This window comes from Saccostrea echinata, unplaced genomic scaffold (assembly GCF_033153115.1).
Source record: "Saccostrea echinata isolate AGI-Se365-2 ecotype Australia unplaced genomic scaffold, CSIRO_AGI_Sech_v1 ptg000062l, whole genome shotgun sequence".
NCBI lineage: Eukaryota > Metazoa > Mollusca > Bivalvia > Ostreida > Ostreidae > Saccostrea > Saccostrea echinata.
The window spans coordinates 4,679,417-4,694,941 of NW_026889811.1; the positions used below are offsets into that span (position 1 = coordinate 4,679,417).

Below are 15,525 nucleotides of genomic sequence, written 5' to 3' on the forward strand. Positions count from 1 at the left end.
AAATTTCTACAAATTCCAAATTTTATTAATTGGGGTGGGGGGGGTAAGGGGATGTTAGGGTGGATTAATTGAAGGGGGCACCCTTTCAATGAAATACTAAAGTAAATGTAAAAAAATTATGCGAAGAAAAAAGTGTGTGGAAGGGGACATACCCCCTGCATCCCCACCCATTCTTTGTGCCTGAATGTTATGTTAATTGTGTGGAAGAAGGGTGCAAGTGAAATGACTTTCCAAAACTATTTCTTTTCAATTTAGAATTTCCCAATCTATTTGAAGTCCCATGTAGGAAAAATAAATCCTTATAATGTTCACCTGGAAGGTTACGTGCAGGTGAACATAACGTATTTTTTTCTACAGTGTTGGATCTCAGCCAATCAGAGAGATGGGAATTATTCAATCATAAAAAAAAAGTTAGCTTGCTTGGTGGTTTATTCAAAAAATGTAGAGATTTTCAGAAACACAAAAAAGAACGTTCACACCTTTAAGAGCTCTTTATCACTGTTGTGTTGATTTTTTGTATCTGAAAGCTCGATACACATTTACAAGTATAGGTAAACATGTACAACCTCTGTGATCATGCTTACATTGTCATTAAGTATATATATATTTCTGTTAATATATTTTAATCTACATTGCATTCTCACTTTCAAGCTGATTTTTTTTTTTGGAATTCTAGATAGTGGATATTTTGACAATCAGTCATACAAAGTTATGATACCCACGGCTTGGATACCTTTACTTAACACCGATGATTTCAATGGAGGAATGCAAGTATGTTTAGGAGTAATTGAATTGTAATAAACTATTAAAAAATGCACTAAATTCTTAAATAATATGATTGCAAAACAACATGTTAGCTTCTGATTTTCTGTAACATTCACAAGGAAATGTTTTAAAAACATTTTTTTATGAATTTCATATTGAACATTCGTATTAAGTTCATTCTATGATTGAAGATTCTCTCTTTGGTCAAAAAGATACAAGAAGACACAAATTATTTTTTTGCTGCCATACCTTATAATCTGATTTTTATGCTGGTAAATAAAATGAAATCTAATTTCTTTTATAACAGATGAACTATAATGTAAAAAGTAATTAAAGATGTACATGAGGTGGTGGGAGAATAACTCGAGATGTAAAAAAAAAATCATCAGGATCATAAAATTCTCAGCATTGATTTGACACATCTTTCCGGATTTTATTGTGATTGATTATTATTGTTTAACGCCGAGTCGGCAATATTTCAGCCATATTATTTGTCATATTTATTAGCAAAATTAATGGTGTTTACCTTGTTCTTAAGGTGGCTAAAAGGGGTCACCGCTCTGGGAAAGTAGCAACGCATCAGTGTTGCTGGGGAAACACCTGGTATGTTATGCTTGAAGAGGAAGAAATGCAGAAAACGCTAGGTTTGTGAAATTTGATACATGCAGTAAAAATTTAATCGAAAGTTATCAATTCTTTTCACATTGGGACTTTAGTAGATCCATTGTAAAAAGTATGGGGGGAAAAAAGCAAAGTCAATGATATTTAACCCAAAAAAGTTTTACAGTGTTTACAATGCTATTTTTTCTTATTTAGAAATCGATTTTTTTCAACTCTTGTGTTTTTGATAATTCTTAAAGTTGCCTACGTTAGTTTAATGATCGGTCACTCTCTTCACACATATAGATTTTTTTAAATAAAAAAAAAGGATAGACTAATTCGTGATTTTTCACACATTTTAAAAAAAAAATGTTTACGCTTTTGGAATTTGAAATACATGTAAAATAAATTTAGACGGTGTTTTTTTTATTATTATTATTATTATTTCACAGTGTTTCTTAGAGAAATAAAGAATTGGATGCTGTGTGTAGTGAAAGATCACCAGAAGTCATCTGTTTAGATTATGATTTATTTAAATGTGAATGCCAGTGTTTATCGGAGTTCATTATATTGAAGATCTTGGCCCATATTTTGAAGTACATGTACGTTGTAACAATAGAATTATTTATGCAACTAAAATAGATATATACTTGTCTATCAGTATCTTCTATAGTTATATATGAAATGTACTTGGGAAGAAAAAGAGACTTCTAGCCGTCTTGCAAGTGGAAAAAAAACTTTTTTATGTACGAGGGTTGTTAGAAAAGTTCGCGGACACATTGATTTACGGAAAATCTATTGTGTACTGTGAAGTATGACTTATATCTGATTAAATTCCTATCTTTTGTTTATTAGTATGTAAAAAATCAGGTCCATTTACAAAAATTTTGAAAATTTACAACAATTTTTACTATGCGGTCATAGGATTCACGGAGCAATCACTTGACGTTAAGTGACGTGACAATCAGATTTCAAACCCGTTAAGCTTTTTCATAGTTCTAAATATCTTTCATTTCTTACGACTTTTCTTGTCTTTTTTCTACTTGAAAGTAAAAATATCTATATCAAAACATGTTACTTTTCTTCTATAATGTCTTTTATGATGATATGGATATTAGTGAGATCTTAAAATAATAGTCTATGCAGGTAAGAGATCAGGTATGGAAACAATGCAAAATCCACAGATGCAACGTCTATGCGATAAGTGGGGTATTGAGGTATCGATGGAGTTGATCATTAAAAATGTTAATCCTTCCATTCTTATAAAGCTACTACATTTTGAATACTTTTGTCCTTTGTACGTGTACAGGCAATTTCCAGCAGCATCTACAAGCATTTTAGTCTATTTCAGACATTTTCCTGTCTGCAAACATAAGTTTTTAGCAGCTCGGTGTTCCATGACGTTCCCATTCTTGGCTTTGTTTTTACGCGTTGATTATTTTTGAATGGCTATAAAACAGTCATACACCATCCAATTTAATTCAAAATTTCGGCAAGTGACGTTTCATGAATACTTTAGCGACAGGTAAAATATCATAATTCTTTCTGCGATACAGCTGTGCAATTTTTAATTTCAATAAAAAGTCTATGTAATGTAAACGTGCGAAAAAGTAGCATGCTCCGTGAAGCATGTTTTATCAAAATAATATAGCTGTATATTTTTTAAGGATTACCGGAAAACACCAAATCTTTGTATATTTATTGGAAAATAGGTAAAATTTTTATCTGGAGAGCTTAACCGGTTTCATGGAAATACCGCGCTCACAATAGAACTTGTCCGCGAACTTTTCTATCAACCTTTGTATGTATTGTAGTTTAATATTTGTAGTCTTTTCATGTAAAGATGATTCCCATGATCTTTTTTTAATTTGTAAGTTAACTATAATTGTTCAAATACGAGTACTAGGAATACAGGTTCAGTAAACGTTTCTTAAACAATGCATTTTGGGAACATTGTGAATATCATTTGGAAAACAAAATTGATACATATGTACTTTTCTTAATCTCTTCCTTAAGATGCATTTTTAATTCGTTACTGAGGTTTGTTACTGTTTCTCTTGGGGAGGGGGAAGGGATATTGGTATCACAGTAGGTCATTGGAATAATGTAAATGATATAGGCCCCTTGTTCATACCCCTTATCTTGGATAAATTAGAGGTCATGGTGATTTATTCAAATTTCTATACTCCTAATTAATTCTAAATTATATTTTTGGAATTGATTCGAAACAACCTTCTTATGCATTATTTGATCAGTTTTAGTGTTCAGAATATGAAAAGTTCAAATGTCAATGCCCTGCTAGGAATTAAATTAGTCCAGCGTTGACAACGTATGTCATTCTGAGTCGTAGGAAACAAATAAATAAATATTTTTCTGACTGTAAAGGGTGGAAAATCGTGTTAATGTCGATCTCAATCTTGTACCAGGAAAAAAAAATAAATCAATTTTGACAGATATTTTGTTAAATTAAGGAGTGGACCTGGAGAATGACGTCATTACATGTCCGGTGCCATACGGAGGGATGCTTCTGTTTAATAACCTGACTCCTCATCGTAGGTAAGTAATATACGTAGGTTGAAAGTCAGTTTTGTTTGCAAAGAAACGCGTAGTTGAGAAGCTGAAAGAGCATGAATTAATCGAAACACGATTTCAAAGTAAGGAAAATTGCTTACGAATTAAATGAAACACGATTTCAAAGTAAGAAAAATTGTTTCATTAATGCTTTATAATATACACGCACATCAAAGGTAAATCAATGAATGGGACATGCAAACTGTTTTCATTGAAAATGAGAGACTTAAAAAAAGTCATGATGCTACAAATATGTGTGTCTCAGGAAAACTGATGTCATCTGCAATTAACAGGATCAAGAAATCAAGTAAACTAAATATCAAAAGTACACTTGCATACAGTAATAATTTATATATTTAACTATATTGATATTTATGTATAAGTTGTTGAATTCTTTATTTCTAAGCTTCTGTATTCATATTTCAGTCTTCCTAACATTTCTAATCAAATTCGGTGGGCACTTGATCTCCGATGGCAACGACCTGACCAGCCATATGGGTTGTTTAACCTAAAGGACGGACTTGTTCTGCGCAAAGACGGCAAAAACGTTGAGCGAGACTGGGAGAAATTCGAGTCCGTGGACAGAACCATTGTACAAAAGAAATCCGTAGAAGGCTTTGTTGATGTTAGTACAAATTTGCTCAATTGATTTGTCGCCCGCGTGGCTCAGTGATTGAGCGTTTGCTATGGAGTCGCGGAGTAAGGAGTTGATCCTTACGTCACGGGTTTGAATCCACTCTGTGCCGTGGAGACCGGTCCTTCGGATGAGGCCGTATCAACTGAGGCCCAGTGTCACTGTAGGTGCTGACACGAAAAAGATCCCTCACTGCTCAATGCCGAGTACAGGTCTAAATTTGCAGCCCTCCACCACCAAGTGGTGGCGTCACAATATGAGTGAAAAATTTTCGAAGATTAAAAACAAACAAACAAACAAGTATTAATTTTGCTGAGTTTTAAAGAGAGTGTAGTCTTCAAGACGTTGAAGTTTTGAATAGCAAACAACATTATCAAGTATGCTACAGACCGACTAGGAAGTAAAATGAAAGATCTGGTATAATGATTTTTTTTTTAATTTTGAGATAAGTGTTACAATAAATCAAGAAACTTCTTTTTTAAGTTTGGTATGGGCTTGAAGGAAATAGAGAACTAACTTAAAGATACATGTTACCAAAGTAAATGCATACAATATAATTTATTAGTGAAACTGTAGCAAAAGTCCATGGTAAACATTCATGTAATTTATATAATATAATATAATATATAATATACACAAAAGCCTTATATTTGAACAGACTACAAACAATTCTCACAGACTATTGAAAGACAAAACTTCTAAAAATCTGAACTGTGTTGTTAACTTTCTAACTATAACTGATTCTTTTTGAACAGGTGATAGTTGATGAAGAATTTGACACCACAATTCAAGGTCCTTGGATGAAGAAATGGAAAATCACACATATGAATGCGCATACAGATGCGCACGACCGTGCAGAGAGGAAGTGATGTTTGACCTTATGCTGTAGAGCAGAAAGACGTAGAAACATGGATCGAAGTTGGATCTGTGATATGAGCTTTTCAGATTGGCTCTTCATAATTATGATTTATATTTAAATATTTTTATGTATACGTTTTACTTGTATGTTCATAATCACCATCATTTTGTACAACTCTAAATCCCTAAGTGTGTAAGTGACATTAATTACGTGTGATTTATAAGAAAAAATAATTATATAATAATTGTTTGAAAGAGCTTTTAAAAATCTATTTCACGGATCATCAGGGGTATATTGCAATATGAAGATGCCATTGCCAAGCAACACGGTGTGTACTTAAGTACATTAAATTATAACCAAGTTTTTTTCACATCATATTGAATATAATTTATCCTCACATTGTCATATTTGGATATGTATATTTACTTTTTTACATTTTTCTAAAAATCCACATTCCACAAAGACATGCTGCTATCTAAAATGTCCATAGTTATCTTTATTTATTTAGAAATTGCTCAGAGTACCTTTGTAACTGTAAGGAACATAACAGTTGTTGATAAAAAGAAATATATTAAGCTTTCAAGAGTACAACATGTCAGCTTATCTCCAGGTAGCTTTATTTTATACTTAACTAAAATCGTAAATGTATTGAAAAATGTGTATTTTTTAAAACAGCTAAACCATGTGCAACTTGATTTGAGATTTATACAGTTTTAAACCATGGCTGTCACAATTCAAATATTTTTATGTGTAATATATTTTTATTTTGAATAAAGGATTTAAATGAATACAGATGGATGCTTTTTGTCATGTATATCAATTGTTAATGCTTTTTGTTTATTATTTACTATCATTGTAAATGATAAGTTTGAATTAATATTCAGTGCATCTTGGATGTTAAAAAAATCTCCGTTTCACAACATACACTTCCAATGAGTGTGATTCGAAATTCTGATTTGATTTAATATTGTACCAATTACATATTTGATTGGTATAACGAGATGCTAATTTGAAATAATGAAGTTATTAAGTATCATTTTAAAATATAATTTGAGTTTAAAAAATTAAGTTGTTTATTGGAGAAATTGTGCATGGTTATTTTTTTATTTACAAAATGTTGCTTTTATATTGGTACTGAATGTTTATCTGGAAATAAAAATCATTATATAAAATTCAAATGCAGAACGATATACAGGATGTCCCAGAATATATGATACCATTTCTTGTTTGAATAAAACACAGTTTAATGAATATTGAATTAAAACAAATACATTGTAAACTAGATGTATATTGTCCATTTTTAGCTCTTCTGAGCCAAAGGTTCAAAGAGCTAATGCTATGGCCATTTGTGCGGTGTGCGTAAACATTTTAGAATATGGGCCATAAGTCAAGAACCCCTTGTCAAATCTGTCAGGATATCCTTAGCGCAAGGGCTCCTGTTTATACTAAAACTAGGGTTGTGACCCTTAAACAAGAGGAGATAATTAGGAAAATAGAAACAAAAGTACTGGTCACTACATGTAAAAAATCTTCTTCTCAAGAACCACTCAGACTGGGCAGATTATCACCAAACTTACACAATAGGATGAGGATATGTTGTAGATTAAAATTTGCACAGGCATTTACCCTGGGACAAAGGGCGTGGTCTCAAGGTTACTTCAAAGTTGACCAAAAGTTACATTTTATTAAAATGTTGACATTTTGCTTACTATTAGGACTAGGATCATCAAGTCTTGTCAGTTGATGCATCTAAGGACCCCATATCATGTTGACTCAAAAGTAGGTCACGGTGACCTACTTTTTAAATTTTGCGGCCATTCTTTTTCAAAATGATTTAGAGGCATATTTTGAACAATTTAAGGCCTATGATCCTCAAACTTTGTCAGTTGATGTATCTTGGTTCCTCGGAGTACAACAACTAAAAAGTAGGTCACCTTGATCTACTTTTTGAATTTTATGACTCATCTTTTTCAAAACAGTTAAGGTCATTTATTTGAATACTGAGAGGTTTAGAATCATTAAATCTTGTAAGATTATGCATCTTGGGGTCATAAAACATACTAGTACAGTGACCTACCTTTTGAACTTTGCAGGCATTCGATTTAAAAGCGTTTTAGAGCCATAATTTGGACATTTTAAGGCCTATGATCATAAAACTTTGTAAGTTGATGTATTTTGGGCCCTCAAAAAACGTAAATTGAAAAGTAGGTCACCGTGACCTACATTGTGCATTTAAAAATTTATGGCTTTAATTAAATATTACTGATTGGCTTAGAATCATCAAACTTTGTCAGTTGATGCATCTTGGGTCCTCGGAGTACAACAACCTAAAAGTAGGTCACTGTGACCTAATTTTAAAATTTTATGGCTGTATTTAATATTTTCGGGTACTATTTGGCTTAGAATCATCAGAATTTGTCAGTTGATATATCTTGCGTCCTCGGAGTAGGTAGACTGAAAAGTAGGTCACCTTGACCTACTTTTCAATTTATATGACTATAATTAAATACTTCGGGTACTTATTGGCTTATAATCATCAAACTTTGTCAGTTGATGCATCTTGGGTCTTCGGAGTAAGTCGACTGAAAAGTAGGTCACCATGACCTACTTTTGAAAATTTATGGCTTTAATTAAATATTCAGGAACTAATTGGCTTAGAATCATCAAACTTTGTCAGTTGATTCATTTTGGGTCCTCGGAGTACGACAACTGAAAAGTAGGTCACCATGACCTACTTTTCAATTTATATGTCATTGACTATAATTAAATATTTCGGGTACTTACTGGCTAAGAATCATCAAACTTTGTCAGTTGATGCATCTTGGGTCTTCGGAGTAGGTCGACTGAAAAGTAGATCACCATGTCCTACTTTTGAAAATTTATGGCTTTAATTAGATATTTCAGGTACTGATTGGCTTAGAATCATCAAAGTTTTTCAGTTGATGCATCTTGAGTCCGCAGCTTCGGGAAAATTATTCCCTTTCCTATTTCATAGGAAGCCGATACATCAAATGAATGCGAAGATTTCGTAACAGATCAAACTATCTATTTCCACGATAACTTTCCTAACTTTCTTTTTTAAAGAAGATGGGTGACAGAGTTAGTCGACTGAAAAGGAGGTCACTGTGACCTATTTTTGAAATTTTATGGCTTTATTTAAATATATCAGGTACTTATTGGCTTAGAATCATCAAACTTTAATTTGTCAGTTGATGCATCTTGGGTCCTCAAAGTATGTCATCTGAAAAGTAGGTCACTGTGACCTACCTTTGAAATTTTATGGTTATAATTTTAAAAATATTTTAGGTATTAATTGGCTTAGAATCATCAAACTTAGTTGCATCTTGGGTCCTCAGAGAATGACAAGTGATAAGTAGGTCACCGTGACCAACTCTCAGGTACTAATTGGCTTAGAATCTTCTTGAGTTCTCAGAGTGTTTCATCTAAAATATAGGTCATGATGACCTACCTTTGGAATTTCAAGGCTTTATCTAAATATACAGGATACTTAGAGGCTTCAAATAGATGTGATAGGTTGTACAGTTTATGTAGAGCGATTCAAGGCCCTTGGACCTCTTGTCATTTACATAATTCGATAGACATTAAAAAGAAAACGATATTAGGACAGTTTGAACTATGATACAGTTTTTTGTGCTCCACGTGACGTCCTTTCTGGGTAGTGTCGATTTGAGACGTTGCATAAGATTCCGTACGACAGCAGCACATGTCTCGTTGGTTATCTTCCGGGTTTCTGCTAAGGATTCAAGCTCTGGTTTGTACACATTGTCTTTTAGGTATCCCCATAAAAAGAAATCTAGAGGACTTAGATCTGGGGAATGAAGAGGTCAAATGTGTGCAGTTTTGAAAGAGATGAACTTTCCATTCAATTCTTCGTGTAGCCAGTCCGTAACATTTCGAGTTGTGTGAGGCGAAGCTCCGTCCTGTTGGAACCATGTCTTCTTTAGGATTAAAACCTCTTCGAATTAAACATGGTAGAAACTTCTTCAAAAGTTCCAGATAACGAGTACTGTTAACAGTCTGAGATTCTTCTTCTTCATCTTCAAAGAAAATAGGCCCAATTATCCCTTTAGAGCTCATGGCAGCCCAAACTGTTATTTTTCTAAATGAACAGGTTTCTCCAGATAAAGATTTGGTTTTTTGCTACCCCAGTATCGAGAACTTCTCTTGTTTACTATCCCGTTGAAGTAGAAATGAGCTTCATCGGAAAACAAAATGTCATTGACTATATCGTCATGCTCCTTCATCCATTTCGCAAAAGTAAGACGGCTGTCAATGTCACTTTGCTTAAGGTGCTGCATTACAGATATTCTATAAGGCTTTAAGTGTAGGTCAAATCTTAAAATTCTGTGAACACTGGATCGGTTAGATGACATAGCGTTACTCACATCACTTAAAACTTTCCTCACAGATTTTTGTGGTGTTTCCTCTATGACTTGTTGCACCTGTTGAATTATCTCTGAAATCCTCACTGACTTTGGTCTGCCTCCATTGCTCCGTCTCTTGTCTTGAATGGATCCTGTTTGCTCAAGCTTTCTTACTACTAGTATTCTTAATATTTGCTGCTTAGTAACTCGTTTTTCTTTTGGAAAATCTCTTCTTAATATTCTTATAACAGTAACTGGAGACTGGGTTTGGTAATATAGTTTTAAAATGAGGGTAGCTCGCTCTTTTGGTAAATCCATTTTTATTCAAAGGCAGTTTTTTAGCAATATTATGATGTAAATTTGTGACATCACAATTCCAATTAAGCGAGACATTTTCCCGCAATATGTTGCTGCTATAAATTGTATTAATTCAACTAATAACTGAGACAAAAATCAAAGAAATTGGTCAAGGCATGTGTTTCTGGCGGTTATTTCAAATGGTATCATATATTTTGGGACTCCCTGTACTTTGATAATGGTGTTCACTTGAGGGTTGAACAAAGTAAAATGTAGCACACAGTTCCTTTAAGTATTTGGAACTCTTCCACTCCAGGGAAAAAGACAATAAAGTTCAAACTACGTTGCATACGTCCTTAAGTGCAATAAGAAGATTCTTTAAAAAATATGTTTTTAATAAAGGGTTTTAAGACAGTTTTATAAAATTTCTAAGAGAGAGTTGTGGGTTCTTTCTTGAAACTTAAAATAAGAGGGGCACCTGCCCGCTGCGTAGCTCATAACCGTAGATTGGTCAAAAGATAAAAAAAAAAGTTCGAGGATGCCGGTCGGGGTAATATCTCCATCTCAGTTTAAAGATAATAATTAATACATGTATTTTCCGCGGTACGGAGATTAGCAGAAAATAATTGTCACATAGATTCGGAAATAAGTTATCCAATGAAATTGGAGTCACGTGCTTTGAGTCTATGAGAAGTGTTCGAATAGCACGAGAAATTAGCTCTATAGCCCGTCTTCCAAAGATGACACATCAAACATGATTATTAAAATATAATTTTAATTATATACTAGGTACTTGTTTAAGATTTTTTTTAGAGTCTATTGTATATTATAGGGCAAAGGTTTCCAGAGGGTTTTTTTTTCTCCAAAAACCTTAAGTTTTTTTTTTATCTCTGGTTCTTATCCTGGTCAATCAAGTTTCACATCAGTTATACACCATGTTATGTTTATTCATATATACATTTGTATTGTTATTTAATATGTGTTATAGTTGTTGAATGTACTGTAATAAACTTCCGGCTCCCTGATATGCTTCCTGGGCTAGTCGGCAAATATATTTGCGTGTTCTTTTGGGAGAATAGAGAAGAAGTATCTAACTTTAATCCAATTTTTTGTTTCAACTTCAATTTATATGCAACATGGAGCATTTTAAAATTCACTAAATTGATAAGCGGATTTCCTGGATTGCAATTTTTCGCCTTGATCGCGCTTTAAGTACATGTGCCCTGTTACAAATTTCCACGAAAAGTGACAGACTGAGTGTATATAGCGTAAATTAAGGACAGGTGATACAAACAAACTTTTATGAAAATTATTGAAAAAAATAACAATTTTAGTCATATTTATATAAATAAGATGAATAAGTTTAACTGCATAGACTTTATTTTTTTTTTCAATCAAAGTTTCACAATAGGATTCAAGTGACAAAAAATTGTATAGATTTATACGGACTGTTGCAGAAAGGTAAAATTTTGAACATCATAGAAAGTTTACAACTTCTTAATAATCTAGAAATTTATTATTTGAAACATTTCCAACCAAAATAGGTCCAAAAATATATACCAGTCTACACATCTATTTTTTGTTTGTATCATCTGTACTTAATTACATGTATAATACCATGCGGAAAAAAAAACGTCCCGGGTATTTAAAAACACAATGTATGCATGTCACATACACTTGGTTTGATGCAAAAGTAAGGTCAAAAATTTAATTGTTTTACAATCTTTAAAAATCAAATGTTATCAATAAAATTTTACATATTAATACCCTTTCTATTTTGACTATTGCCTTTTTTCATTCAGTTATATGCATATAAAAATAAAGTTTGTATATGCCGCATGGCAAAAATGTTACCGTTGTCCTTATGACGTTACATTTCGGCACTGGTTTTCTTTTTATCCGCGAAATCTTCATAACCTCTCACAAGTTTAAAGTTTTAGTTTTAAAACGATTTCAACTTTATCCAAATATTATTTCTGTATCTATTACTTTTGCGTAGATCATATGTAACGTCAGCTTCAAGTGACAATAAAGGTTGACTGATCGTCCAATCACTTTAAATTCTTCTTCGTCAATGTAAATGTTGACAAGGTTGATACCTTACTTAACGCCAGACTTGACGTCCAAATTAAGTGAAATAATTAATATTATAAAGATACAAAAGTTGCAAAAAATACCAGTGTAAAAAGAAGTCAAAGGATGGACAGATGTTTGGAAGAAGAACATGCATGGAAGATAACCTTTCACTTTCTTAAACCCGCTGCTTCGCTAGTTCTATGTGTATTCACAACAGAATGCATGCACTGTGCAAAGTTTTTTTTTTTTTTTTTTGGAAATACATGTAGCTTAAAACTAGACGATTTAGCACAAGTTCGGAGTGTACATAAAATAAATAAATGTATATGTTAGCGATTAAAAGATTTATGGATGACGAAAATGAGTGCCGAAAAGTGACGTCATAACAACGTTCGGTATCATTCTTGACTGTGGCGATAGACAAAACCTATAACGATGTGCGCATATATCTGAATGAAATTTAAAGGCAAAAATAAAAAGATAAAGGTATAAGTACATGTATATGAATTTTTGTTGATATTTTTCGATTTTTTAAGATTTATACCAGTTGTCACATTATTTTTGGATCAATCCTCGTACATAAAAATTAACATTATAAACACTCATTAAAGGAGCATTAGAAAAAAAAAATGAATTTATGAACTACATGTAGATTAAATACATGACTTTGCATTGTGTTACACTCTTCGCTTTAAGCTCTCAGTCACAATCGAAAAAAAATTTTTAAATGACCTGACAATAAAACTGGCTCACTGTTACCTATCAGGTATTACTAGAAAAAAAATTCAACATTATAAATCTTTCTAAAAATATTGATACACCCAGTTAAGTACCATTATATCTATTAGCCCTTTAAAGGCGCTTCCTACGTACCTACAGTATTGTCTTCCTTAATCCTTTACGACACATACCAAAAATTATACACTGAAAACTTTACGGTTTAACTGTGGGACAGTATAGAGGTGGCTCGAGGAAATTAAGGTAGGTTAATTACGACCGCATAATTAGTATCTTTTATGATTTTGATGAATCATAATCAGTTTTGGTTGAATATTAATAAATGAAGAAGACGGGAGATAGGGATGAAATTTTCGTAAAACTGATTGAACAATTATTATTAAATCAGACAGAATTTACATAAAACATATTACATGTACATGTACTGTCAATTTAAAATAAATAAAAAGAATTTATGGGCCGAGAGTAGTTATTAACATATGGATTAAAGGGTTTTCCATAGACGTTTAAAACATCCTTTTTCTTCTTAAAAGTCTTAATAATTTCTAGTTTGTTGAACTTAGAGTGTGATTTCATATTAACTTGAAATTGTCTTTTATATTGAAATCCAAGGTAATATTTATTTTGAAACTAATGTACGGATAGACTGATTCGTTTATAACACTGTTGTTAAAGTTTATTAACGACTTATGTTTACCAAGTGAATGATAAGTTTAAATCACTGACCCTTTCTGTCAAGAATTTTCCTAACATGTGAATTTTCTTTTGTATCTATATACGCTTTAATATTTATACATGTATTTGACTTTATGCAGATAGAAAGAACATGGGCTGTGGTGATTGCTGTTCGAAGTTTTTTCTTGTTGTTTTCAACATGATATTTCTGGTAAATACACTTTATTTAATGAAATCATACACAGGAAAACGATTTTACGTATCATATTCCTTTAACTTTTCCCTTCAATGAAAATAAAACAACGGTAAAATATTATAAGCTTTGATATTGAAGTTCGAGAATTTTAAAACTTGATGAAATCCATTAAACTCTTGTTATAACAAAATATGACTTCATTAAAGCTTTTTGGAGGAGCATGCCTCGGCTTAGGAATTTTTGTCCTGGTGGATAAGAATGAAATTTTGGTCCTGACCCGCAGTGTGGATACAAGCAGTCTAGATGTACCCTCCCTTCTAGAATCAGCTGCTTATGCCCTCATTGCCGGAGGGGGGTTCATCTTTTTCGTGGCTTTCTTAGGATGCTGTGGTGCCATCATGAAAAACAAATGCATGCTTCTTGTGGTATGTTTCAAAAACATAATGTACATTGTAGACACGTGTTGTGTTCTTCCTAACTCTTTTCTTCAGATATGTTCTCCAAATTTAAGAATCATTTCTTTTGTGTCTGTAACATTTTGGGTCGACTACCATGACGCATCTAGAAAACGTGGTATACTTAATGTTTATAGAAACAGTTGTGGTGACAAAAATGTATTCTAGTATTACTATGCAAAGAATTCCTCATATGTAACAAAAAAATAACCATTTTCATTTTGTTTCCTGTTAGATATCAGTGCAATATCATAATATTAAATTGACTAATTCTCAACAAAGATCATGTACATGTAACATTTTTGTAAGGAAATATATTTACTTTGGAACTTTAACTATTAATACTTAATTTAGGAAATTCTTGAGAAAAAAAAAAGAATTTTGTTGTTGTTGTTGTTTTTTAATTTTGTTTTATTCATTGTGTTTAATCACTGGATATATATTTTTGTATAATAATAACACTTTCAGTATTCAATTATCGTGGGATTGATTTTCGCTGTGGAGGCATCAGCATGTATCTTGGCAGTCGTTTACAAAAGTGATGTAAGTACAGTTTCAAAGTAGAAAATAAAAATATTTTATTAAAAATCTCTTTTTAAATACATTTTTAATGGAATTTTTCTTTTTTATATTATATGCAGTTTGACAAATACGCCAAAAGCAACCTTAATACCTTGTTGGAAACGAGATACAAAGGACCATATGACACCTCTGATGCCATCAGCTTGGCTTTAGATCTAGCATTCATCATTGTAAGTGTAGCATATTCAGGAGAACGAATAAAAATATAAATATAGACAATTTTTTATGAATTAAACTACGGTTATAGATTTAACATTTCCTTTAACACTACATACATGTATTTTAGTAATTCTGTGTATTTGTATTATATCGGTGCGATCTACATGTAGCTGGAATGTTGTGGAATTGAGTCCGGCTTGGAATTTAATTCCACTGCGACGAACTGGAATACGACTTATGTCTATCAGTCCGGAGGAAGCTATACCACAGCCACGGCAGTAATACCGCCGACTTGCTGTGAGTTCACCAACAAGGACGCATTCCCGTCCGATCCCGTCACATTTTACAATTCCATGACAAATAACCAGTGTCCAATCAATGCGGCCAACTCATATTACAATCAGGTAAAATTTGCACTACATATGAAGTTTAATTATAATCATACATGTAAGTTTTTAGTAACCACACATGTGAGAAATACAACGAACTTTCGTTTTGTGCTTCATTATGTTTAAGTGTTTCAATTGGTGACC

At 32.4% G+C, this 15,525-nt stretch overlaps 1 protein-coding gene across 1 annotated transcript in view; it reads left to right on the forward strand.

Moving 5' to 3' along the window:
• Positions 1–15,525, forward strand: part of LOC133175392 (uncharacterized) — a 28,954-nt gene that overhangs the window by 12,869 nt on the left and 560 nt on the right. Inside the window, exons 5-12 of the mRNA XM_061310496.1 lie at positions 677–771; positions 1,304–1,409; positions 3,837–3,921; positions 4,363–4,561; positions 14,003–14,221; positions 14,720–14,794; positions 14,893–15,003; positions 15,163–15,396. Coding sequence (XP_061166480.1) covers positions 677–771; positions 1,304–1,409; positions 3,837–3,921; positions 4,363–4,561; positions 14,003–14,221; positions 14,720–14,794; positions 14,893–15,003; positions 15,163–15,396 — 1,124 coding nt within the window. The remainder of the gene's footprint in view (positions 1–676; positions 772–1,303; positions 1,410–3,836; positions 3,922–4,362; positions 4,562–14,002; positions 14,222–14,719; positions 14,795–14,892; positions 15,004–15,162; positions 15,397–15,525) is intronic.